General features: G+C 41.5%; 1 protein-coding gene across 4 annotated transcripts in view; it reads right to left on the bottom strand.

The window, feature by feature from the left end:
- Window positions 1–23,554, bottom strand: part of LOC311239987 (uncharacterized protein) — a 49,933-nt gene that overhangs the window by 8,799 nt on the left and 17,580 nt on the right. The window contains exons 7-15 of one of the 4 annotated variants that reach the window (XM_084328458.1): window positions 16,956–17,050; window positions 12,287–12,409; window positions 11,791–11,897; window positions 11,573–11,664; window positions 11,320–11,480; window positions 7,209–9,417; window positions 6,816–6,872; window positions 6,616–6,680; window positions 3,709–3,808 (exon numbers count right to left, since the gene is read on the bottom strand). In XM_084328458.1, coding sequence (XP_084184584.1) covers window positions 6,643–6,680; window positions 6,816–6,872; window positions 7,209–9,417; window positions 11,320–11,480; window positions 11,573–11,664; window positions 11,791–11,897; window positions 12,287–12,409; window positions 16,956–17,050 — 2,882 coding nt within the window. In that variant the 3' untranslated portion in view covers window positions 3,709–3,808; window positions 6,616–6,642. The remainder of the gene's footprint in view (window positions 1–3,708; window positions 3,809–6,615; window positions 6,681–6,815; window positions 6,873–7,208; window positions 9,418–11,319; window positions 11,481–11,572; window positions 11,665–11,790; window positions 11,898–12,286; window positions 12,410–16,955; window positions 17,051–23,554) is intronic. The other 3 variants (XM_084328460.1, XM_084328459.1, XM_084328461.1) reach the window with 3 other exon arrangements.

The following is a 23,554-nucleotide window of genomic DNA, read 5'->3' as shown; positions in this document are numbered from 1 at the left end:
TTTTGGTTTGTAGCACATTTTTATACCTCGGATGCCCTTCCTTACAGGTAACCCCATTGTCTGTGAGAACCTAACATTTGCGTATTCCTACACACACAAGGCAGTGCAGTTTTCTTTCAGGGTTTTCTCCCTTAGCCTTTGCATATCCCTACGCACACACACAAGGCAGTGCGGCACCCTGTATCCCTAGGTAGGGAGGCTAGAGAGGGCACTAACACTTGCCCAAGGTGGACTAGTGGAGGGAAGGAGTTGTCTTAAGTCTCCATTCTAGTTCGGCTTCCGCTAGAACTAGCCACTGCCCTACTGCCCTAAACGGCCTATATACAATCATTTATTTAATATAATTCCTAAAATCGTATACTATAGCAATTTGTAATATATACATTTCAATACATATAATATAATATAAAAAATAAAAGTGCCACAGTATTTGAGTCATCTGAACGTTTTACTGGGAGGAACGTCCGACCTTTACAGTGGCAGGGTTTTACTCTGGCCAAGTTGTGTCAGACCCATCCATGCTAATATCAAACCTAACTGCAATAGAGTCAGTCAGCCAGAGCTGCTTGGTCATTCACAACACATTTCCCTCTCCCTTCTTGAGGTTCTGAGGACCAGCCTTTCCACTGGGATTTGGAGCTTGTAATGAGTCAATCTGCCAATAGATGGTGCTGGACTGCTGGAAAATGACCTGAAAACAGTGCTAGAGACTAAAGGAACCGCTTCCACTGGCATCAGGGGCAGGCTACCTACTGTACTGTCAATTATCAACCATGTATAGAAAAATTGGCATGGCGGCCAGTTAATCAAATAGGCCTACTCAGTACTCACCAGTTTGAAATGCACTCTATGAGTCATCCACAATATGCCTGATGTCCATTCTTTACCTTGTCAATTGACTCAGTCTCTCATGTCCTATTGTGCTCATCACTAGTTAACAATGGATGCGGTTGATTGATGATTATGCTCCCAATATTTGTATCCAATGATTATAAGTTCTTTAATCCAGTTGAACTCTGCTCTCCACAGCATGGCCACAGCCGGTACGCGTGTATCTTTTCCGCAACGGAATTCGGTTTCCGGGTTCCTCTGATTGGCCACTGACCCCACGTGACCCTACCCTATTACACGCCCCCCTTATCGACGTGCGTTATGCGACGCTCTACAGCTCTTTCGCTGACCCCCCCCTCCTACTGTCTTACAACCAGCGGGACCCCCCCCCCCCCTTAGTATATCCAGCTATAATCATTTAAGTACCATCGCTATCGTTTTCCTAAATATTCCAGGTTGTATACTTACTCCCTGCGTAACCAGAGATTGGACATTCAATGTTGATTTACCTACGAATACTCATTTGCCATAAAAGTGCATATTTCATATTTCAAATCATAAATGTAATTAAGTGATCGTTGTATACACCCTTTGCTGTATTAAACTTTCGATTTGGTACATTTGTGTGGATTCGTTTCATCAGGTGGGAAAGTGTTCATCATACTTATATCTTGTACTGGGTGGCCAGAAGTTAAAGTACATGAGGTAGTGGTATTAAATATCATATCTAACAATACAGTCAGGGAATTGTACCCCTCAGTTACATTAACGTTATCGTTAATGTTGTTATTGATTGATTGATGAGTCTGCATTTAATACAGAGGTGCTGGCGGCATTTAATACAGAGGTGCTGGCGGCATTTAATACAGAGGTGCTTCACAGCGCGGCGTTTCCAATATTATAAATACGGAAACAGCTGTTCTGCGAGGAAGTCAGCGAAAGAGCTGTAGAGCGTCGCATAACGCGCGTCGATAAGGGGCCGTGTAATAGGGTAGGGTCACGTGGGGTCAGTGGCCAATCAGAGGAACCCGGAAACCGAATTCCGTTGCGGAAAAGATACACGCAGTCGGCGTACCAAAGGATGAACAACTAACATGTCATAACAAAGTGTTGGTTTAGTAAAGAATGTAATAGAAGCAAAAACAAAAGTTTACTTAAAGGGGAACGCCGCTGTCATAGCACGATTAGATCAAATTTGTCCTAAATTCTTTGTCCTCAAAGAAACCATTCCCTACACACCAACATTTAAGTGGACCACAATAACTTGAAGTGGCTCACAACAGTATTACAGAGACATCAAACTGCTCTAAGCCATAACATAAGTTTCTTGAGAACCTTGTATATGTGTGTGCACATGCCAAAAATGTGCATCCTCATCTTCTGTGTACAAACTGTGACACAATCTCACTCTGTAGAAAATAATGTTTATTTTTTATTTATCTCTCTCACCTCTCATATCCTTCTCTCTCACCTCCCATATCCTTCTCTGCTCTGTTTCTCTCACCTCCCATATCCCTCTCTGCTCTGTTCCTCTCCCCTCCCATATCCCTCTCTGCTATCTCACCTCCCATATCCTACTCTGCTCTGTTCCTCTCCCCTCCCATATCCCTCTCTGCTCTCTCACCTCCCATATCCTTCTCTGCTCTGTTCCTCTCACCTCCCATATCCCTCTCTGCTCTCTCTCACCTCCCCTATCCCACTCTGCTCTCTCCCCCTCTCAACTCACATATCCCTCTATGCCAGGGGTGGCCAACCCACGGCTATTTGCCCGTCAATGTGTGGCTCTTCCACCCATAAAAAATAAATAAAATTATTTTCTTTTTATGTCACTCATTCCAAGAACGTAGAATAAACATTTACAGACCTTTTTTTAAATGGTCAATTTGCATGTTCTTGGTATCTGATGGATCTCAGGCAATGTATTCCCAGTGTCAGAAAAGATTGTGTCTGTTACTAGGCTTGAGTAAATTGTAATGAACCAAAGGAGAATATCAATTATATATATTTGTTTATCTTTGACTGTGAATAACGGCATGCTAAAATTGACCAGACCTGAAAAATCGAAGCAAATGAATAAAGGGAAGATGATTAACACTTTCAGTGCCAGCAGGGGGCGCACGATTTAGTGCTTGAATGCCCACATCCACTCCAATGTTAACATTAATATCGCCTAATCTATGTTTTAAGATTTAGTGCTTGAATGCCCACATCCACTCCAATGTTAACGTTAATATCGCCTAATCTATGTTTTAAATTATGGCTATGTGTCTAATCTGCCCGTCGCATTATCAATGACCCATTTCCAGTCAACATTGTCGAAGCAGATTGTTTTTTTATCGGTTCATTTCCGTTTGATAGCATTTGGAAAAGCACTCGGTTTCACGGAAAAAATAAGACATTCTATGATAATCGCCCTTTACTGGAATATTCTAGAACGTTGTCATTTTGTGGCCTATTTATGAATCGTTTTCAAATAAACGCTAGATTATCGATAGTATATGTGTACGTGTGCACGCTAGTGCCGCGCGCTGAAAATCGATTCTCTCAGTTCCTGATCACTCTGAGTCAAACAGCCATATCACATAATCACATAAAAGCTTATATCTCGGTGAAAACGGGTCTGACTGGTAACATAGATTCCTTACCTGAGATCAGATGGTATCCAAATGGATTATTCCAATTCCTGATCGCCATTCGAAAAAATCTATCCTTTTATTGATCCCACGAGTATACTGTAAAAACACATAATCCCCGCTGCTCTGAGGGTCCAGAGTGGAGCTGATCGACCCCGGCTGCATGAGTGAGAAGTAAAATGTGGAGTCCGGATTTTTTTTTCTCATTCATTTTCATTGAATCCCATCCAAAAGGGTGAATTACCATCTGGGAGACGATAGGGGGCGCTTTTTTCACATCTGAGCGCCTGGAGTGGCTGATTTTCCAACGGTAGACTTGGTTGATGAAATATGATTTCAGATCGCTAATAAAAAAAGAAAAAGAGAAAATACAAGAATTCTCGTGAGTGGGCATTCAACCCGCGGGGGGTAAACCAGAGAAAACTCGGGTTGGGCAATCAAAGTGTTAAACAGAAGGTTTTGTAGATACAGTACTGAATTCTGCCATCTGGACACATGCAATTTGAAATATGATTATAGAATACAGAATATCAGGCCTATGAATGACCTTATTATGGCAATAATAATAATAAATTCAATCTGGATTTAGTATCACCAGGCGTGATTCACAAACCGTGAATGAAATCTACTGTAAGTACAGTTACTTTTTTATAATTTCTCCACCATTTATCATATTGCAACACCGTTTTTTGCTAGACGTTCACAGAAAGGTAGAGAAACTAACTGCATTCTGTTTTATGGCAATAACGTTCAGGTTTGTGGGAGATAATCCAGAAAAATAAGAGAAATAAAAAAGTAAATCCAGAAGTCAGATGATTGACAGGGGCTGGCGTGAGCTGGGTAGTGTAGCTTTTCGAAATTTGAAAGCCCATCGAAAGCCCTGGGTATCTTCCTTCAAAAGACTACACTCACTTTTGGCTGCTCCACTTCCTCCCGTCAATATGCGCCGGTTTCCAACTCAATGCCCTGAGATTTCTATAATCTTATACTTCACTAATAACAGTTAAAATCATTGGTAAACAAACGTAATGCTGAAAATATACACCTTGAGTGCTGTTTTGACAGGGTTAGGGTCTTTACTCTTGGCTACATTTGAAAAAAAAATGCAACATTAATTCATACATTCTGTAGAGATGGCGTGATGTCATTTGCACAGAGGTTAACCCTGTGAGGCCCAAATAAAAAAGACATTAGCAACTTCAGAGACCAGAGGGTGGGACCTATAAAAACATTTACCATCCAATAGCATTGTGAGGCTGAACAACAGGACCCATTGACTATGTACATGTGCTTACACATTTTTAAATAAACATTTACAGACAGTACCTTTAACCCTGTGAGGCCCAACTAAAAAAGGCATTCGCAACTTCAGAGGGTGGGACCTATAAACACATGAAGGGTGCCGTGACTGAAAAAAAGGTTGAAAAATGCTGGTATATATGGTGTGGCTCTTTGTGGTACCACAGTAATTTTTGTGGCTCTTAAGTCTGGTTGGCCACCCCTGCTCTATGCTCTCTCACCTCCCATATCCTTCTCTGCTCTCTCCCTCTCTCACCTCCGATATCCCTCTCTGCTCTCTCCCACCTCCCATATCCCGCTTTGCTCTCTCCCTCTCACCTCCCATATCCCTCTCTACTCCCATATCCCTCTGTTCTCTCACTCTCACCTCCCATATCCCTCTCTACTCCCATATCTCTCTCTGTTCTCTCCCTCTCTCACCTCCCATATCCCTCTCTGCTCTCTCCCTCTCACCTCCCACATCCCTCTGCTCTCCCTCTCTCACCTCCCATATCCCTCTCTACTCCCATATCCCTCTGTTCTCTCACCTCCCATATCCCTCTCTGCTCTTTCCCTCTCTCACCTCCCACATCCTTCTCTGCTCTCTCCCTCTCTCACCTCCCATATCCATCTCTGCTCTCTCCCTCTCACCTCCCATATCCCTCTCTCACCTCCCATATCCCTCCGCTCTCTCCCTCTCACCTCCCATATCCCTCTCTGCTATCCCCCTCTCACCTCCTACATCCTTCTCTGCTCTCTCCCTCCCTCACCTCCCATATCCCTCTCTGCTCTCTCCCTCTCATGTCCCATATCCCTCTCTGCTCTCTCCCTCTCACCGCCCATATCCCTCTCTGCTCTCTCCCCCTCACCTCCCATATCCCTCCCTCTCTCACACCCCTCTCTGCTCATTCACCTACCATATCCCTCTCTGCTCTCTCCCCCTCTCACCTCCCATATCCCTCTCTGCTCTCTCCCTCTCTCACCTCCCATATCCCTCTCTGCTCTCTCCCTCACCTCCCATATCCCTCTCTGCTCTCTCACCTCCCATATCCGTATCTGCTCTCTCCCTCTCTCACCTCTCATATCCCTCTCTGCTCTCTCCCCTCCCATATCCCTCTCTGCTCGGTGATGGCGCCTCTCCAAAACCAGCCACAGAGAGAGATGTCCCGCAACTGCAGCTCATCAACCTATCTCCCAACGTTCAGAAGCTGCTCCTCACATCAGTCTCCACCAGATCATTGACTAACCCAGTGGGTAACACGACTCCTAGCCAACTGTGGATAGTTTTTATTTGACAGCCTGTATAACTTAGCCTCTCCCTCTGCCTCAGAAAGACCTTTGCTCTGCCCAGCCTGATGTCTCGTCTCTGCCCTGCCTGAACCTTGCCTGTCTGACAACCACGTTTGTGCCTGAACCCCATGCCTGTCTGCCTACCACATTCCTGCCTGACCCTCGCCTGTCTGACAACCACGTTGCTGCCTGACAAACCATGTTTTCTATTAAACATGCCTCCGGTCTTCACCCCTGTGCTGATCCTGTCTGCTTTTGGGTCCTAGACAGAAACCTTAACAGCAGCTGCAATGCCAGGTGCTACCCAGCTTATTGGGAGCAATTCGATATGTGGACAGGCGGAGCCTGGGATCGAACCGCCAACCCTGTCATCAGTGAACGACCCAGCCTATATGGTAGCTAGCTGATCAAATAATCCACGCTACCAGCCCCAATGTCCTCACAAGACAGGTCTGCTGTCAAGGGTTGGTCCTCACAAGTATAGATACAACCAATTGGAGTGGGGAGGTAATACACATCACTTGTGGCAACAGGTAGCCTAATACACATGTATGTATACATGCATTTTAAGTGTTTCACATACCATCCAAGTCATCAGAGGAGCTTGCAGCTAGCTCTTCTGTTTCGACGTATGAGACTGTGAAGTGCCTTGAATGGAAACAAAGGAAACGTGAAGTATTCATGGAGCCATTTTTCATTCCTTTTTCTATGCTGAATGAGTTATTCCTAAACTGTATGCTGTGAAAACTCTGTAGTTGTGGCCATGTGAGAGAGAATACTCACCATGCTGTGTGATTATTTTCTCTCTAGGTTCGGAACAGGGCTGACAAGGTAGAGCATCTGTTCGGTCAAACAAAACACAGTCAGTGACAAATGTAAAACAAATTTACATTTACATTTAGTCATTTAGCTGACGCTTTTATCCAAAGCGACTTACAAGTTCTGTACGACAAGACAGCAAGAAGGGTACAACTCTATCAGCTGAGTAACAATGTTTATCAAAGTGTTGCGTGTTACAAAAATATCAATGGAGACATGTTTTTGCCTTTTTTTCTCTACTTGGTTGACTCAGCTCTTGATACAAGGATACTATATATATATATATATATATATATATATGACTATACCCCACATGTATTTTATTATTTGGCTCTAAAAATAATATGAAATGCTCACCCTCCATCCACAAGTCAATTTCCTCCAATGATTTCCCCTTGTATGCATCTGTTCCTTGTTCCATTGCCAAAATAACTTCACATATCCGTGCCACCTGTATGGTGTTTTCTTGGAGGCGGTAATAGTCCCTATGTGCTCTAATGTCATGGCCCATGAATTTAGCAACTTGCTCCAGCTCATGTTCTGTAAAATTCATCACTTGACACAGTGTTGCGACTTGTTTTCGGAGGTGTGTCGATGTCAGTGTTTCTGGGTACTGTGCACCACTTCCTGCAGCAAACTTCCTGAGACAATCAGACGCTTTGATATATGTCTGAGAGTTTAGCTTTGCAAAGAGATAGGGGTTGCTTTGAAGTATGTCATTGTCCTCTCTGTGCTCAATGAGAACATCCAGACCTTTAGTCATGTCTTCTGTCAGCAGTACAGGCACTTTTCTTATCTCAATCCCGGTGAACCGATGACATAATGCTTGCTCCATTTGTGAGAGGCAGCCCAAGAGATCTTGATTTGGTGGATCACCGATTCTGTTCTTGTAAGTAGTCAGAGGCAATTTTGCCGCCTCACTTTGCCGCCTTCTATTGAAGAGGATGATCTGAGATAGCAGGCTTTCACTCAGTGTTCTATATGCTTTGGGGTTGGGACCCTTGAGAAGTGTTTCTTTAGCCTCCTCTTCCAAAGACTTCAAATGCATTTGAAGCTTCATAACATCTGATGTTAGAGGGATAATTTGTTTTTTGCTCCATTTGTCTTCTTCCAGATTTCTCCGAGCACGATGTGACACGTAAACGTCCCAGTCATTGTCCAGTAGCTCAACGTAGTTCTTAACCCTGTTGGCTTCCACATCTTTTTCCTCCTGTGTGTATGTTCCAATCAAAATCTTAGATGCTAAAGACAAAGAATATTTCAGCTTGCTGGCAAGGGATGGCACGCCAAAGCAATACTTTGATGCAGTGTATTGACAGGCTTTTTTGGCTGCACTCACACACAACTTGAATTTTGATGGCACAAGGAGGTCTTTAAGGTGTCTAGTGGTAGAATCAAGAGACTTAGCAGCAATGACTAATCTACCCAGCTCCCTCAGTTTCTGACGTATGTGCCCATTGATGGTTTGGTCATCGACATGCTTTTCTATCAGTCTTTCTCCAACTTCACAGATGAGCTCATCTGCTTTCACTACACTGGAGATGGCGTCTTGCTGCATTCTGCAGATGATTTCGGCACACCTCTCTGTTGGATTACCTTTCATAGGAAGGAGCTGTCTTGAATAAGACTGTGCCCTATTTCTTTTTGTGGAGTTATCTTTCGTGTCTTGTCTGTTGCGACAAACACGCTCATGCTTCCATAGATCTTCTTTTCGGAAGAAACCAAGACACAATCTACACGGCAAGTACTCCTCTGCATCAGTGTGTTCAGACGATTGACGGTATGTGACAATCTCCCCTTGTTTTTTCTGTAATACATCAATGTTATGAACGTAGTCACCTTTACTACGAAGGGTTTCTAAAAGTGCAAGCCGCGTCTTGGAGCCTTTTGGAAGACGGATTGCTCTGGCAACCTCAATTTCTCCATTATGTTTCCTCTCCAAATGACGTGCGATTTTGGATTGAGGTGCCTTACAAAACACACAATAGTGTTTTTTGTCCCATTTCCGTTTACCCCCCTTCTTACAAGTCTTCACAGTCACTTTTGACCCACTGTCATCTTCGTCCTCAACATCACTGTCATGAGCTCTATGGGCTCTCTCCTCACTGATTTTTTTCTTTTCAGGTTGGCTTGCATCCTCTGAGTCTCCATCTTCTGACACGTACTCCCTTCTAAACTCTGTACCTTTCTTATTTTCAGGTTGGCTTGCATCCTCTGAGTCTCCATCTTCTGACACATACTCCCTTCTAAACTCTGTACCTTTCTTATTTTCAGGTTGGCTTGCATCCTCTGAGTTTCCATCTTCTGACACGTACTCCCTTCTAAACTCTGTACCTTTCTTATTTTCAGGTTGGCTTGCATCCTCTGAGTCTCCATCTTCTGACACATACCCCCTTCTAAACGCTGTACCTTTCTTATTTTCAGGTTGGCTTGCATCCTCTGAGTCGCCATGTTCTGACGCTTTGAATGGTACTATATAGTCACTTCCAAAGTCTGTACCAACATAAGACTCATTGTCACTTGCACGAATCTCCTGATCAGACTCATCGTCACTTGCACTAATCTCCTGTGGAAAAAAGATCAAGAAAATATTATTAAAAGTTAACTAGGAAGTACATTTCCTTAAGAAAAAGTCAAAGTGGGTGAGTTGACAAGGCGTTGCAGCCATGAAAAATGTTGCTCACTGACCCTTAGGGTCATGTATATTAAATAGAATGACCTCACTTCCTGTTTACGCTGCATTGGTGGCCATGTGCTCACTGTATTAGGCTAGTACTAATGGAGTGCATTCAAGTTGTCCATGCCTGGTATAGTTTGAGAGTCAAATACTTTTTTTAGTTAACACTTGAGGCCAAACCCTGGGTCTGGGTTAACTCGCCATGCTCTGGGCGCCAAACCCGAGAAATCTCGGGTTTTAATCGATATTTCTTTTATTAGCGATATCCATAAATTTTTCATCCATCCAGCCTGATGTTATCATTGGGAATGGGTCTGAGCTCGCAAAGGGCAAATACCGCCGCCTATCGTCTCTCGGATGGTATTGCACATCATTGGATTGGATTGGCTGGGACTGTGCATCAAAAAAATAAGTCCGGTCCAGGTTTGACTTCTCGGGCATGCAGTATCATTATAACAGATGGACTGTGGACACTCAGAGCAGCGTGGATTATGTGTTTTGTATATATGACGTTGTATCAATAAACACGATCAATATTTGGAATGGCGATCAGGAATTTGATTAATCTTTTTGCATGACATCAGATGTGAGGTAAGGACTTTGTTACGAATCTTGGGTTAATCAGATGTTCCTTTCACCGCCCTCAGAGTGTGTGTGAGGTTCGTGCCGACCAAAGTACAGAGAAGTGATTTTTCAGACCCACTTCTCTTCGTGCATGAGGACACATATACTATCGATAATCTAGCGTTTATTTGAAAACTATTCATAAATCAAGCGACAAATGGCACGATTTCTAAGGAAATACATTTAAGCTCGATTTGCTGGAGTTTATTGAGATGAGACAGAACGCCCTAGAAATATATTGATATTCATCACGGTATAAAATGGAAATGTATCTATGAAAAAAGTATCTGTTTCGTGCATGTTGACTGGAAGCAACTCATTGACGATCACGGTGTTATTTAGATCTATTGCTATTATATTTTATATGTTTTAAGCACTCGCAAATAAGTCCTATCCTCCATTGGATAAAGCACTGGCGCCGAAGGGCCATAAGCAGAGGGCGCTGTTGGCCCCCAATGAGTTAAGAGCATTAATAGTTTCTCTTAGGATGGAGTTGTAGCAGCAGTGCATTCGTACAATAAAATATATACAATAATTGCTAATATGCATTACTAGGTCTAAATATCATATTGTAAATTCATGAGACTAGCTAATATATTTACTATAGAATAGTTGGATGGTGCAGGTAACTTTTCGGGGGCGGAGAAAGGGGGCTTACAAATCAAATAAATGCACCCCTAAAATAAAAATAGAAATCCTAAACTTCCATTTAAAATTGGAATGAGGTTTCTAGCACAAAGAAAGGCCAACTAGATAGCTAGCAAGTTTCTGGCATAATAATAAATGAATGAGAAGCCCATGTGTCTAACGCCCCCCACACAAGGAAAGATTTTTTAGTTTTGCACACACATTTTCTGCGTTCAGTAGGTTATGTGGTCCAAACCGCATGTCTCTGTGATGGCCGCTTCGACCCCCCCCCCCCCCATTGACAATGAATGGGCCGGGATTCTGTTTTAACTCGCGGTTCCGACCCGTGATTGGGATTCGCTCCATTTTTAAATCAGAGATGAAATAATATAATTTCTAATAATAAGTTGTCCCAGGCTTCACCCCTCCACCGAGTTCCGGTCCCGTCGTTTTTGCATAATCTTGCTAACAAACGGACATGCATAATATATCCTGGTAATAAAAAGCGAAAAACTGCTTAGAGCAAAAGGACAAAGCTACCTGTGTGCAAGAAGATGGAAAATCTTCATCCGCTTCAGGTTGCAGATTAAAAGGATCAGGGTTGGACCTGGTGTGTGCTTCAGAAGAGTTTGTGTAGGTCTGAAACTTGGGGCCCAAACCCTGCTGAGTCTTCTTGATCTGTTCACTGCCTCGACCAATCACTGTGCAGGAAAGAGTGCACAACAATCTCTACTTAAAAACTGAAATCTACTGAGAAAAGACCAATACACAAGTGATGGATGTTGTGTCTTACAAGAGGGAGAGCTGTGTGTGTGGTGCTCACTCAGTCCAACCATGCAGCCTGGCTCCCTGTAACAGGCTTCAGCCACAGACAAGGGTCTCACACTGCAGAGGAATAGAAAAGGGAGAGAGGGAGATAGAAAGGACAGGAGTAAATTCATAATTCTGTACTGGAAGGAATCAGACCAGGCACATTTACAACAGGCTACAAAAGCGGGCAGACAGACGTACTTTGGCTGGGACAGGGCAGACAGCTCCACTCCACACAGAGTGTTGGTCTTTGGTTGGCCTTTGTCGCTGTCCTCTACATCCATGACAAGAGCAGCTTCAGTGCCACCCTAAGACATTAATTAAAAGAAATGCATTCAATTAGAAAAACCAAAATAGGGCCTCACAATGATTCCCCAGTGTGGGGGAGCCCCCATAAAGATGCTGTGTGTGCGTCCGGCGTCCGCTACACAGTGAAGGATTTGGGTGTTTTTTGTTGATTAGGACAGATTAGGTATTATACCTATAGTGCCATAACACCTTTTAATTAAGGCAAAGTGACAGAATTCCACCGAACGAGGGCCTCAACAATACTAAATAAACACAACGCAGATACTTCACAGAAAGCTGATAACAATCAACGAGAAGGCTGAAAACACTGATAATCTATCACTAACCTTATTCAAGCAAATGAGCCCACTCGTGCGTGCGTGTGTGTGTGTGTGTGTGTGTGCATCACCTGTGGCGGTTCCTTTTTAACCCCAGCGACCTCAGGCCAAACCTCCTCCCGCTTATCATATTCAGCAGACTTGACTGGAGACAGCAGCTCTTGCTTTATCACCGCCGGCTTCTGAGTTGCACGCTAAAGAAATATGGGAGGAAGGTTTCCCCCATCAGCTGAGAACACTGTCGTCACCTAGTCTTCCTGGGGTCCACATCTACATACACAATCGCTCAGTGAGTGGTTGCCATGGCAACTAAGGATGGCACATGCGTAGAAGCTGGTCGAGAGCGGGAAAAAGAGGCATTTTCTCTCAATCACAAAATTCTCTTTTCTTTGACCAAATTAAACATTCTATGTTGTCAGTCATTTATAAGATAAGATATTCCTTTATTGATCCCCTTGGGGAAATGCAGCAACTGAATTTATTGAATTATCGGTGACCGCAAAGTAAACATGATTGAATTGACTTATTAGATCCACTTCAATCATTAACTCATTGGACGCCACCGCTTGAATGCGCCAGAACGCCATCGCTTTAATCAATGGGAGGAGTGGGAGATTTGCGAGTGCTTAAAATATATCTTAAATTATGGCTATGGGTCTAATACACCCGTCGCTTATCAATGAGTTGCTTGCAGTCAACATGTACAAAACGGATAGTTTTTTCATCTGTACATTTCCGTTTTATACCGTTTTGAATAAGAGTATAGTTTGTGATTTCTAGTAATTCCAGAGAAAGACGCGATAATAGCCCTTTAGTGGAATACACAAAACACGTTGTCATTTTTCGGCTGATTTATGAATTGTTTTCAAATAAACGCTAGATTATCGATAGTATGTGTCCTCATGCACAATACAGAAGCGGGCTGAAAAATCGATTATCCGTGCATTGGTCGGCGCCAACGGCACGCACACACACAGACACATTGTGATCGCTGTGGTATAATATACTGCAAGCCCGAGAAGGAAAACCCGGACCGGATATTTATTTTTTTTGGATGCACAGTCCCAGCCAATCCAATCCAATGATGTGCAATACCATCCGGGAGACGATAGGCGGCTGTATTTGCCCTTTTGCGAGCTCAGACCCATTCCCAACGATAACATCAGGTTGGATGGATGAAAATGAATGGATATCGCGAATAAAAGAAATAACGATTAAAACCCGACTATACTCGTGATTGGCGCTCAAGCATCGGCGAGTTAACCCGACTTTACTCGTGACTGGCGTCCAATGAGTTAAGGGGGGATGTAGACGGTGAGGAGGATTGTGGAAAAAGAGGTGTAACCCCATAGAAATATGATCCTAACATAGGGCTGGGCGATAAAGATAATTATCGTGATATATTTTAATAATCGATATCGATTGATAATAAAAAGAATATCTAAAAAGTGAAGTTTTAAAACCAGAGACAGTGGACAGACTTGTCTTTCTTGCCTGCAACTTAAAGTAATGGCTTTGCTTGTCCAAATAACAATACTGACCAAATTGAGATTGAGATTTCTTTTTCTCTTGTAATTAAAAATACAGTTTGAAACCGTCTATACACAGTAGGCTATGTGTGCTAGCAGAGCTAGTCTCCAGTCGCGAGTCACGGTGCACATTAGTGGTCTGCAAGGGCCTTGAAATGAAGCCTGTGCCAAGCCCGAGCCCGTGAACTTCAGGCCCTGCCCGAAAATAAGCCCGACTATAAATAATATTTTAAGCCTTAGCCCGCGTGAAAACCAGAAAAAAATATTATTATTATTTTATTTTTTTTTGTATTCGTTTTAAATATTCGAAACACTAAATAACAGTGAAAACGAAAGAAACATTAATATATATATAACATATAGCCAAATATTAAATTATTTTTTTGTTTTAAATATTCTAAACACTGTTTATATATTAACTTAATAAATAAACAAAAACAAAAATGTCCAATAGGTCTAACTAAATAACACATATCACGCTGAAAAACTAACAACCATTCTATAGCCTTATTCGCAAATTCTATTTCCCAGCGCTCGCTGACTCACACGGCAGCCTCGTAAAACGTATTTGAAGGCTATATGGAATCGTGTTTGACACACACACACACACACGACACAATAGCCTACTCAGTCACTATACAAACAGAAAACAGAAATCAGATTTCGAGCAGAGCAATATTTATATATGAAAGCACAACAGAACAGGGAAGCGTGACCACACACCAGCAAATAATAATAAATCAGAAAATAATAACTTATAAATCTGAAAATAATAATACAATATTTGGCTTATGGCATTGGCCTACCGCTTTGAACAAAGTCCAGCTGTCCAAAATCCAATAACAATTAACTTTAACGTATAGGCTAATAATAAATTATAATCAACCTTTCAGGGCATAATGCCTATTTGGCTAACCTTGCCTCTCTCTCTTGAACTATTTACATTAGTCTATATATAACTGACCTGGGGGAGAGGGATAATAATAATAATAATAACTTTATTTGTATAGCACTTTTCATACAGATGTTGCAGTTCAACGTGCTTAAAACACTTTATATATTCCGTTCCGTTTTTGGTTAATTAAATTGATTAAAATTTGTTTATTACTATTATTGCTGTGAATTGTGTTGTGTGTGTGACATGTATACTGACCTTGCGGTAATCATCGGTCCACATGTCGGTGGTCATCCCCACATTTACATTGGACATTATGTCTGATATTTCCTTGACGAGCTCGTCTTTTTTTGTGGCTGCAATATCAAGACATTTTCTCGATATAGTGGTAGGATGCGGCAGCACGTCTTTAGCTGGGAGACGGCCATAAGTAGCTCCAACATTTATGAGCTCTTGCACCAGAGACACAAAGCCCTCTCCGGCAACTGATTGAAAGGGCCTGATATCCCGACAACAGAATTTAACACATTTATCCAATACTGCAGATTTAACTTTTATTGGCACTGCTGCTGGAAGGAAGGCTGTCAGTGGCAACTGTTGTGACTGGCTAGCATTCAAACGACCGCAGCCACCGCGTTCAACGTGTCGCAAGAGGGAGGACGTGCCAGTCTTTTTGCTGTCATATTTTTAAATTGCGCTGCACTCTCTACACTGCACACTTCCAATAGGCTCCTTAGTTGTACTACTTACAATCAGGTCGAAGTGCTTCCACAAACTAGACTTCCCAGTCACATTAGCAACTTTTAGAAGCTCCCCCTTAGCTAGTTTCTGCTTCAATTCTTCCATGGCTACCGTCCTTCAGCAGCCAGCACATGTTCTACTCTCCTCGAGTTTATTATTAAATCGTCACGGCGCAAAATCTAAACTAAAAAAAAAAAAAGGGAGGGGCTGCCCGGGCCCGGCCGAGCCCGAATTATTTATATAAAAAAAAAGCCCTACCCAGCCCGAACCCGCCGGGCCGGGTCGGGTCAGGCTTGGGCAAGGTTGCAGTGCACTACACATGTGCGGTGGTTTGTCCACCAAAAAAGCGCCAAAAGATCGAAAAAAAACTAGCAGAGCCAGAACTATTCAACTCCCGTGGAGCCACAGCCAGCAGAGAAGCTCGTTTACTTTCGCTTTCAAACCAGCTGCAGCCTGAGAACTGGAGTGTGAGGGGCTGTAACACTAAAGATGGCAGCAACGACAAAGAATTGCCTCAAAATAAACATACATTGGTTGTTTAAAAAATTATAATAATAATAAAATATATATATATATATTCTTTTAATACTTATAACAATATCGATAATTAGCGATATCGAGTGAACTTATCATATCGTGATATCATTTTTGGGCATATCGCCCGGCCCTATCCTAACATATACAAAGTATATGAATGTACCGCAAATCCTCTAATAGAGGAGGGACCTCCAATAAAGGAGGGGCCTCTTATAATGGCCGGGGGTTTGATGCATTTAGACAAACACAAGCCGGTCTAATATAAGGTCGCAAAAAAAGTAAATTTTTTATTTTTCGTGCCGTGATATAGAATGAGATAAAACTCTTGCCAATGGAAATCAAGTGCTGCCTCCCGCTACACTGACTACCGTACATTAACGTTTCCCTCTGGTTGGCGATAGCTAACGTTGTCATAATATCTAGATCTGTTGTCAGCTGGATGACGTTGACTTCGTTTGCAAACGTTAACGTTCGCTATCTATATGGCGTTGGCAGACAAGGCTGGCGTTGTCCAGTTGACACATTACAGATCATGATGCTATGATAGCGTCAGCTAAAGCTATTCCCTGCATGTCAACAACTCGATTCGACTGAGGAAGTCGAGAAGGTACCACACGCTAAACCGTCCCCGGACCCAGCAACCTAGTATAGACAGTTCCAACGTCAGTGTGTGAATTACGGTAATCCCACAATTACTCAACTGCACTCAATATTTAAATACCAATGCTAGTCTAAATAAATGTAGACAATGTACGTATTAAAAAAATATATAATAATAATAATAATAATAATAATAATAATAATAATAATAATAATAATAATAATAATAATAATAATAATAATAATAATAAAATAAAAGTCTGAAAATGAAGGGATTATGTCCATGAGTATCATTTTTAGAAATTAAGGCCTGCCTCTTATATAAGCCTCTCTCTAATAAAGGCCTGGTGCTCTTTGCAGCTGAGGTAAATACGGTAGAAGACCCGTCCTATATTTGAGGATTTACGGTAACTCATAAAACACTAACATCACACCTACCTTGTGCTGAGGAGAGCTGGGGGGAGTAGTAGCAGAGGAAACAGGAGTTGGAGAAGTGGGCTCCTTCTTTATTTCAGGCAAAGCATACATCATAGCTGAGGGGGGGGGGGGGGGGGGTACAGTAATTAGTAACAAAAGAAAAGATAGGAAAATAAGATGAGAATTGACCATCTAAAGTAGAGTTAGGCAGAAACTGGATTTTTAAAGGCTCATATAATGATCGTTTGGAGCAGGAAATGCTGATATCGATAGGCAGATATAAAAATAAATAGAATACAATAATTTAGAACGGGTCCTACTACCCCAAAGTACCCTAAAATACCCCCAAAGTACCCCAAAGTATACCCCAAAGTACAAGAAAATACCCCAAAGTACCCTAAAATACCCCAAAGTACCACAAAGTATACCCCAAAATACCCCAAAGTATACCCTAAAATACCACAAAGTATCACGAAATACCCCAAAGAACCTCAAAGTTCCCCAAAGTATACCTCAATGTACCACAAAATACTGGCTCAGAGGTAGAGCAGGTCAACTAATGATATGGTCAATGGTTTGGTCAGTGGTTTGAATCCCAGCTCCTTCTGTTCACATGCCGAAGTGTCCTTGGGCAAGACACTGAACCCCAAATGACTCCCAATGAGCAGGCTAGCACCTTACATGGCATCTGGCTGCCATTGCTCTGTGAGTGCATGTGTGAATTGGTGAAGGAGAGGCAATTATAAAGCTCTTTGTGCAGGTAGGAAACTGCTATATATGTGGAGTCCATTTCCTATTCCCAAAGTACCACATTTTCAAAACAAATGTTTATTTTAATATATTATAATCTCCAAATGTAATAACATCTGTATTGAACACTGAACAAACAGTATAAATTTTTTTCTTATCAATTTTATTTTAAATGTTCAACAATAACAAAACAACATCAACAACAATAATAACAGAACAGTATAAAATGTTTGAACAAATTCCAGTAAGGACAGAAGAAAAGAGACAACAGTAATACATGACAACATAACAGGACATTCTAACTGTGTCATTACATTACATTCAGGTCCACAAGATGGCTACTTAAAAAAAATAAAAAATAAAAGAGAATACACACTGAACTAGGAAGAACAGCTTTTTCAAGCTTCGCACCTTGGGCATGGAATGGGCTACAGGACCATATCCACTTAAGATACCCTGGTCTCTCTCAACAAATTGAAATCTGTATTACATAACTTCCTACAAATCTTTTTCCGCTGCTTTCTGTAGTCGGGTCCCAACTGCAAAACTGCTAAATTACTGTATTACCCTGTATTTTACTGTCATACACTTTTACTATTATGTAGACTATTCTGTTTTGTGTTTTTGTGTTTACATGTATTGTATATATGCACTTTTATTATGTTCTTGTGTGATGTACCGCACATTATTGCTGTCTGATATATTGCAAATGTTATTGCTGTCATCTTGGCCAGGTCTCCCTTGCAAAAGAGATCTTGTATCTCAATGGGACTTCCTGGTTAAATAAAGGTTGAATACAAAATAAAAATAAAATTCTGTGTCATCTTTAAAAAAAATAAAACATTATACAAAAAAATTGAAAAAACGAAATAAAATCTCTTATGAGCATGCATGAAGTGAACATACTTACGTGTTCACTTTTCTTCTTTTTGAAGTTGTTCGCTAATTTTTTGCCGTTCTTTTTTGGCCAGGCTTTTTGGCTAGCTGGGGTACCACTGGAATGCTCAACTGCCCATCATTAGATTATATCGTTTTAGCCTTAGGTACCATCTTAACTTTCAAGAACTTTAAATATAGCTCATTCTGCTCATCTTTAGTTTTAGTGTCCCATATGACATTGGGGACCTCATATCTTTTAAATTCTGGCTTTAAAGTATAATTACCTTGGCCATGAAGGCATCTGCGCACATCTATATTTTGAAGTTGAGAAATTTGTTGGAGTTTTAATATCAGATCTGGTCACTTTTGTGGTTCCAATTAGTAGCCAGCTTAATTACATGATTCATTGCTTCACAATAATTATTTGTCCAATTATCAGGAATCCATTTCTTTCTGTTCTTTGTTGCATCCATTCCCACTTTTTGTGTTAGATAATGTTTCACATGATCCCGAATATGTTTTGAACACAATATGACTCGCTTCAGGAAACAAAGACTCTATGGCCTTTAAAATTGCCCGTTCCTGATCGGATCCAATAACTATGTCCTCATTCGGATGTAAAAAAAAATCATGCGAGTTTACATGTCAAATCTTAATTCCGACAAGGTGTTTACATGAAAGTCACTGTCTAATCGGGAGTTTTCGAGTCATCGTAAGGTTTGGGGCTGGGAAGGCTTCTGATTGGGTAAACGTAAACAGGATGTTAACGTCATTACGTTTACCAGAAGTAAACAAACAGCTGCGACCGGTATTCTCAGCTACTGTGCTAGCGTACCAAACAACATTAACCAGACTCTCGGTGTGTCTATTCTGCTAATGTTAAAGGCCTCTAAATGCTACAGCAACTTCAAAGCAACTGCACCACAACATCGACAAAGCAAAGGTGTTGCAGGCCTTTATGCTTCTGCAACATCGACGCACAGCCTATGTAACATTGTACCCCGTATGTAGCAACCCATTGATAACAAGCAGACAAATAAGCATAATTTTTACTTCCGGGCGGGGGGTTTCAAAATAAAAGAGCGACGTCTAAAAGCACCGTAAATACGTTTATTCTTTACAATATCTAACGTTACACGAACCTAAACTAATCTAAAGTTAGTTTAGGTTCGTGTTAACGTTAGATAATGTACAAAATAAACCTATTTACGGTGCTTTTAGACGGCGCTCTTTTATTTTGAAATCCCCCGACGGAAGTATTATAGTGTCTGTTGCTAGCAGCGTAACTTTTGCCGGCCGGTTCTGTGCTTTTTTTAGCTAACGTATCATCATTAGTTTCCAAAGGAGAGGAGAGAAAGACCGCGGCTCACATGCAGCTCAAACTACCTGTTGGAATAAATTAATTGATTGATGTTTAACTTGTCCCTGTGTGTGTCCAGTCATTTCGACTAGCAAACGTTGTATCTAACGTTACCTCAGGATACCATTGTATTTAGTTGGTTAGCTATGTAGCTATTTTGTGGATAGCATTTTGTATAGCATCAATACCAGCTGGCTGGCTACAGCTTTATTTACTAAATTATGGAGGCTTTTTAATCGTCAAGGTAAGAGAGGATTTGTCATGATCAACTGAAGGCGTATGCTATGGAACAATATGTGCCCCTGTTCGCGATCATCTATGTGTACTGTAGCCTATGCGCGATCATGCGCAGAAAGACCGGGGGGAACCTAATTCCGAAAAAGCGTTTATATGGACAGAAAAAGCTTTAATTCGGAATGATAAACGGAATAAACCGGCCACTTACATCGGAATGGATTTTATTTCGGAATGGCCATTTTCATTCGGAATTAAGTATTTTCAGATGTTTACATGATAACTTTAAATAGGATTTAACGTTAATTCCGAATGAAAAGGGGAATAAACTGTCCATGTAAACGCAGCCAGTGATATTTATTTCTGTTGCTAAATATGCCACAGACAACTTTGATTTCAAATGGGCAAAGAAATTATGGTAAGTCTCAAAGCTGCCGTCCCAGTGCAAATACAGTGGCCCAATGAATAATGGTGGCTCTCCAGTCTCTTTCTTAAAAAGTTTTGGGTTTTTGAACACAGTCACTGTTAAGAAGCAAGCCCCCAAATTAAATGTGCGATCCACTCCTAAAACAGATGTAGCATCCTCCCCACAACAAAATCTTCTAATTGTTCATCAAAGTAAAGGATGACACAAGGTGGTTTTCCCTTCCTAGAAATGATTTGCTGAACATAATGATTTTCCTGCAACATATTCAGAACTGTCTGAAGCTCATCAGCAGTATTGGTTCGATTACCAGAAGGCCTCTGGTCTTTTGATACTTGATGTTTTATATTCCTGACTCGTTTTAAATCTCAAGGTGCATTTTCCTCATCTTTCATAACTAACTGTGCATATACATCACAAGGTGTCTAGGTTTGCACCGCCTGAACCACTCTTTCAGTCACCTCTGTTTGTGTTCTGATAAACTGAGATGGATTTTTCTTAGCATTTGCATGATAACTGAGTGTTATGGGGAATGTGCCTAGATATTCCCACACTGCAATGTCGGCCCTGTTCACTGGAAAATATCCTGGAGGCCTCTCAATCCATGTTATCCTCCTCATGAAATTAGTATCCCTCTTAAGTTTAGTGTAATAACGGCCCATTATTACAATATATTTTGCCTCTGGTTGAGAGTCTAATTTATGCCAGACCTTGTTTCTTATCTTGCCATATACCCCCCGTCTAAAATCTACATGTGTCAGTTGACCATTTTTTTGCACATAGTGTGTTCTTGAGGTGTTACCCGAGGTGCTCTTCCAGACTCCACAGTCATCAACAAAAATACTGTGTCGATTGTTCTCTCTTCTCATTCTATTGAGGGAATTGTTTATAAAGAAACATTCGTTTTGTTTCATTCCTTTAGGGACATGCCTCAACACATTATCTTCTGGTACACCTGAGATCAAGGCAAACATTCTGTTTATTTCCATAAAACGGCCTTGAAGACAAGTTGATTCAGACTCTGTTGGGTCAAAGCTTTTTATGGTGTCAACCATAACAGCAGACTGAAACTGATGAACTAGTTCAGACTTAATTGAACCATCATTTTGCCTGAATAAGTTTATGTTAACCATGCTGTCTTGGAGGTCAGGGTCACACTTCCTTTTGTCATCGACTTTAATTGTTGTCTTAGTTGTGTCATGGTTGTCTTCAGTGTTTGCACGTTTTCTGGTTGGAATCCTTGAAAAGTCTTCTTCACTGAATAGTGATTCACAGTTGTCCTCATCTTGGCTGAAATTGTTTATGTTGACCATGTTGTCTTGGAGGTCAGGGTCACACTTAATTTTGTCATTGACTTTAATTGTTGCCTTGGTTGTGTCGTGGTTGTCTTCAGTGTCTGCATAATTTCTGTTTGGAAGCCTGGGAAAGTCTTCAGAGAATAGTGAATCATAGCTGTTATCTTGTCTGAAATTGTTTCCGTTAACCATGTTGTCTTGGAGGTCAGGGTCACACTTCTTTTTGTCATTGACTTTAATTGGCGTCTTAGTTATGTCATGGTTGTCTTCAGTGTTTGCACGTTTTCTGGTTGGAAGCCTGGGAAAGTCTTCTTCACTGAATAGTGATTCACAGTTGTCCTCCTCTTGGCTGATGATCACATTCTCTTTTGGAGGAGCTGAAAATGGAACTAGAGGCACAAAATGATTGACATCAAGAGTTTCGTTGTATGGCACTGATGTTTTAGGAGTAAGGTCAAGCAGTAGTCTGACCAGTTTGTTTTGTGATGTTTGTAATCTTGTTTTAGTGCCTTTGAGGTGCTTTGGTACCATGATGTGCAAGGTGTACTTTTGGGTAAATGTACGTGAGCATCCATGCTGGTATGATTACTGTAACAGAATAATAAATATTTCTGGGAAATGTGCACATTTTAGGTATTTTGTGGTACTTTGTGGTATATTTCCAGGCACTTTGGGGTATTTTCTGGTACTTTGGGGTATTTTCTGGTATTTTGGGGTATACTTTGGGGTATTTGGGGGTACTTTATGGTATTTTAGGGTACTTTGGGGTACTTTGGGGTATTTGGGGGTATTTGGGGTACTTTCTGGTATTTTGGCGTATTTTAGGGTATTTTCTGGTACTTTGGGTTATTTTGGGGTATTTTGGGGTACACTTTGGGGTATACTTTGGGGTACTTTGGGGTATTTTCTGGTACTTTGGGGTATGTTAGGGTACTCTGGGGTATTTTTGGGTACTTGGGAGTATTGGGATATTTTAGGGTACTTTGGGGTATACTTTGAGGTATTTGGGGGTATTTTAGGGTACTTTGGGGTATTTTGTGGTATACTTTGGGTTACTTTGGGGTATTTGGGGGTATATTTTGGGGTACACTTTGGGGTATTTTAGGGTACTTTGGAGTATTTTAGGGTACTTTGGGGTATTTTAGGGTACTTTTGAGTATTTTAGGGTATTTTAGGGTACTTTGGGGTATTTTCTGGTACTTTGGGGTGAGTAGTAGAACCCTTTAGAACACAATGGTACTCATTCTCGAACGGACATATGTGAAAGATACCAAGGAATTCCTTCGTAACTCGATTTAGAACTTATTCGGCATTCTCGAAACGGCTTCGTATTGTAAATAAATGTCTTGACATTGCTTATTGTATACATTGTAAGAGCCAGTGAAGAAACATTCCAACAAGCGCTTCCATTAACACGCGATCCTCTCCTGGCTGTTAGCGAACATCTCCTGGCTGTCCAGCATCGCCTGGACCGTGTTGCCACAGGCACGCGTGGCACTGCTGGTGGACGGGCTGCCCCCCGTCCACCAGCGATGCCCCCGCCCAACATTCCACTGATCATCTTGTCCGGACAATTCAAACATCTGAATGAATGGAAGCGGACAGCCATTTTGGATAATCACGCAGAATTATTGCGGTACACACATTACAAAAACCTTTGTAGAACACACATTTTCCG

This window comes from Notolepis coatsorum, assembly GCF_963971535.1.
Source record: "Notolepis coatsorum genome assembly, chromosome: 14".
NCBI lineage: Eukaryota > Metazoa > Chordata > Actinopteri > Aulopiformes > Paralepididae > Notolepis > Notolepis coatsorum.
The sequence above is the reverse complement of the archived record's forward strand: the minus strand, read 5'-3'. Positions and strand labels throughout refer to the sequence as shown.